Source organism: Amblyomma mixtum, chromosome 1, assembly GCF_055824585.1.
Source record: "Amblyomma mixtum isolate Tamu chromosome 1, ASM5582458v1, whole genome shotgun sequence".
Lineage (NCBI taxonomy): Eukaryota > Metazoa > Arthropoda > Arachnida > Ixodida > Ixodidae > Amblyomma > Amblyomma mixtum.
This window is the reverse complement of record NC_143012.1, coordinates 190,328,856-190,333,187: the sequence shown is the minus strand read 5'-3', so window position 1 is coordinate 190,333,187 and position 4,332 is coordinate 190,328,856. Positions and strand designations below refer to the sequence as shown.

Below are 4,332 nucleotides of genomic sequence, written 5' to 3'. Positions count from 1 at the left end.
ACTACTACGTCTCGGATCCCCCCTATCCGCTTGTGATAGCTGTATAGGAGGAGCCCATATCTACGCAGAATCCTTAGCAGCTATTAAACAATTCAAAATAATAGGAAATACATTGGGCGTCACTGAGGACATCAGGGGTCTCAATAAGAACATAATGTAATATCAGCAGTTATGTAGTAGAAAGGGAAGCTTCTCGAAGATTTCTCGTTAGAAACGCAGATAGACGAGAAATCTTAGAAGCCTTCAATATAAAGCAGTTAGGAACTGAATGCGTCAGCGACAGCTCTGTTAGGTTCACGACAAAAGAGTACAGTTTCATGAATGGGACTTAAGTTGCCACATGCAATCTTCGGTCACTTAATCAATTTTGTTTTTTTTTGTTCTGTTATCGTTTGTGGTTGCTCTCGTGCATGCGTGCCCTGTTGTGATGTTGGCGATACACCAAGTAAAGAATTTTCAGTTATGTTTCCAGCGTTGTCCTGTAGACCTCTCCTCCTTGTGAACGCGTCCATTCCGCTGGTTTTTGACTTACCTACTCCTTTTAAGTTTTATTAAAAAACTTCCCCATCAAATCAACAAGCATGTCTTGTCCATTGACGTGGCATTCCATTAATTGGGCTTCCATGTCTGAGGCAGCTGCCAGTGCGATGCGAAGCTGGCGTTGCTCTTCAAGCAGCTGCTGCTGGAAGCTCGAGCTCTCAGCCTTCCTCTTGCTCGAGCCCCGCCTCTGGATGTTGCCTGGCTCTTCATTTTCATTTCCTCGCTCTTCATCCTCGCACGCAGCTGTGCACGAGGAACTCTGTGATGAACTGGGTACGTCCAGATCCTCAGCTGTGCTCCTTGGTGGACTTGCGCCACCTTCCATGCTGGCGATGAGCTAAAGAACACAAATGCAAGAGAATTTATGGTGGAATTTGTGGGCGCGAACAAACAAAGCACAGAGAAGATACCACAGGACAGGCGCCGTGCTGTGGCCAAGAGAATTTACATGCGCTTATCATATTCCTTGTACTGGTGGCAATGAAAGCAGCAAAACATTCTCGACTTAACTCTTGTTGTGCAGACTTCAAAAAATTTCGTGCTTCTCAGCAGTTGCACTGAAAGTCATGTGAACAGAAAATCATAGCGCTGTACCATACCATTCAAACAGCTTTTGATTTGGTACAGCAATAAAATAACATTTCCAGCCGTGAACAGGTTCACATTCACATGAATTGAATGAAGGAAGAACTTCGTTTTAGAGAAAGCACTGATTGCATGAGTCAATATGCATGTAGGAGACCATGGAAGAGCACTACTGTCCTTATTAATATATGGTTTCATTTCTGTACAACTGAGTCATAATGTGCACAATGTTTGGCGTAAAAAGGCGTGCAGCGGCTTGCACTGCATTTTGATTCACTCGTGTGATTAACCGCAAGCATTAATGCAGTGCCGAAGAAAATTGCTGCCTACCTGTTCCACTGTCACGCTCTCTTCGACCAGTGAATGATCATTGGCTGGCAGGCTGCCCAGAAACCTGTGGATTTCTGTGAAGTACATCCACGGAACTGGCGCTGAGCCCGTCGTCCGTTTTCTGGCGAAGTTCCTGACACAGTTTGACTCATTTGTTATTAATGAGCAGGAAATTATGAGTAGCAAGAACAAGCTGCATACAAAAAGATGAAATTATCTACGGTTAAAAGTGCATCTCGGGGGCGCCGCGTAATTTAGCTCACAACTAGGGGGTCGGGACATTCAATGCAGCTACACATTCGTTTTTAACTGACTGTGATATAGCAGCCAATGAAAGCTTTCATCCTTCCTTCTCGGCGACTACAATATGCGGCTCAATCCTCACTCTGCAAACTTTCACGAAACCGTGCAGCTTCTGCGCACCGATTCCTATAAAAGCATTAGCAATCAGCTCAGAATACTTCATTTAAGACCAGCAAATGCATTACCTGTAGGCTTGAGTGAGGTTATCAATCTTCGACTGCACCTGTTTACGGGATTTAAAAATCCCGCTTCGAGCAAGGCCTTGCACGATGGCCTCGTACACCTTTGCGTTTCGTTTCTCGGCCCTGAGGCTATCTAAATTTTCTTCCCATAACAAGATGAGGGCCCAAGTCTCTCTTTCACTCCACGTGGTCCACGGTTTTGTCGGTTTTGCAGTAGTGTCCAACGCGGATTCACTGCCACTCATTTTGTCAAAAATAAAAAAAAAACAAGCACGAAGCTGTCACACAGAAAAAAAAGCAGTGCAGTCTCGGAGAGCGGGTAGTGTTGGCGAGTAGCGGCAACCAGTGTGTCTAGTGGCAACAGCACCGCAGAAGTGTCACTAGCTGCTGTCTGCCACTGTCCGTACTTGCTGAAAACAACAAAAACATGGCCGACATGGCGTCGTAGTTACCATGGCGCTTGTAAATCCGGGACGACAGTATGGCGTGGTGAAACCGGCACAAAAGAAATAATCTTATATTTTAAAGACCAATAATTATGCGAAGCAAATTTAAGAAAAGAGTATCAATCGTTTCTTATTCCCATTTATTTTGCGTTGTTAACTTACTGGGAGAGAGAGTTTGAGAGAGAGAGTTAACTTACTGGAATAGTTTGTCCTTGCAGCCTCAAAGGACAAACTCGAGCTGCCTTGATTCGAAGTTCCTTCGAACTAGGTGTCCTTAGGCGCGTCCGTGTGGCAGCGCGCGTTCTCCCTTGGAGTAATGGAGCTTTAGTTCAAAGTGCCTTTACAGTGCCCGTGTGACAGGGGTATAATATACATAGAACTCAAAGGGCAATGCGGCAAGTAAAATGCCGACTACGGAACAGGCTGAAGATGTTTGGATATGTTGATGATTTTTTAGTACCTGTGAAGAAACGTAATATAGGTTGCTGTGGGGAAATCGTGAAGAAATTGTTCTAGCTGTTCGGACAACATGGCAAAGGGTTATTTCAGTAAGAGCTGTCTGACCAAAATTACCTTCAAATTTTCGACCTCAGCATAAAGCTTCGAGAAAGATAGCTTTGTTGGTGTTGCCGCCCTATAGCCAAGAATTATTTTCTCCCCTTTCATTCGGCCAGTCAAAAACTGTCAAAGAGCTTTTGCGACCATTTCTCTGGAATCCACACTCCTCAAGTCATGCCCTCACAAGATGCAGGCGAGATTTCTGTATGTGGTAGCTGGACTTCGAAAGCAGGGTTCCCCAACCACGTAATAGCAGCCATCACTGAGGCACTGTTACACAATATCAAGGAGAGACCAAAGGAGATACCAAAAACCGGAAGGAATAATGGAGACAAGAACGCAGCAGCGCCAAACAAGTGGTGCTTCCGCAGATCCACTGGGTGTCCCACAATCTGAAAACGTTGGCACAAGTACGGCGTGTCGACGGTCTATATCGCGAGAGGTAAATCAGACAAGATGTTGCCCAAGGTCTGCAGCGGCGCACCTGCGAGTTCCAGTTCTGGAATGAAACCCGTTACGCCATACCTAGGGTATACTACGGGTCTTGCCTATGAGATCCCTTTTACATGTGGCAAAGTATATGCCTGCCAAACTGGCCCCTGTGTCAACGAAGGGGTCTGGGAACATGAACGATCACTAGACATCGTTGCCGAACCTACCCGTCCATTGCCGCTCTTGCAAAAAGGTAAACGATCATAACTGTGCGCCACGACTTCATGAGATCAAACGTATCAATAAAAATGCAGTATTCGAGGGAATCAAACGGTAGTTTACCGGGAAAAGACACTCTACAACACGGTAAGGTCCGTGATATTTGGGAAGTGGTTTTGAAGAGAGGCCGATAAAGGTACATGCCACGCGAAGGTAGAGGAGAGAGCCGGATAGAAAACTCTCAAGAGTGTGGGTAGTGTCGAAGCGGAATTTCTGACGTCCCTGTTCTCCAGACGTTAACGAGCGAGTGATCTGACGTCAATCTTCAGGGTGCTTGGAAGCTTCTGAGTTAGTGGTGCACTCAGACTCATCAGGGGAGTACAGTATCGAGCTGCGAGGATTGTTCACGTCCGTATAGAAGATAAACGGTCAGAAGCCAATGGTGGTCTCTGCGTGGTGGAATTGTAGGCGTTGGGGGTGGAGGGCAGGATCCTGTCCCAGTCCGAATTGTCAGAAGACACATAGCATGTAGGCCAAGGGTACATTGTTGTAGAAGGGATTTATCTTTCTGTAGAAGAGGTCTTACATTGTTGTAGAAGAGATTCCACGACCTCGGAAGGCAAGACGCCCGCGGTCGCTCAGCAGCTGCCGGGGTGTTTTATGGCGAAGAATGAAGTGAAGAAAGATGAAAGATGCAGCATGCGTCGCCGTAGCGGCAGGGATGGCCGCGGTTTTAG

General features: G+C 46.3%; 1 protein-coding gene across 1 annotated transcript; it reads right to left on the bottom strand.

Annotated features, from left to right (window-relative positions):
- Positions 1-541: 541 nt before the first annotated feature.
- LOC149370309 (uncharacterized) lies at positions 542-2,185 on the bottom strand. Its single transcript, XM_089577499.1, has 3 exons — positions 1,944-2,185; positions 1,456-1,588; positions 542-877 (listed from the first exon to the last, which is right to left on the bottom strand). Exons 1-3 carry the CDS (start codon positions 2,183-2,185, stop codon positions 542-544), a joined length of 711 nt encoding a protein of 236 aa, XP_089433625.1.
- Between the last annotated feature and the right edge of the window lie 2,147 nt (positions 2,186-4,332).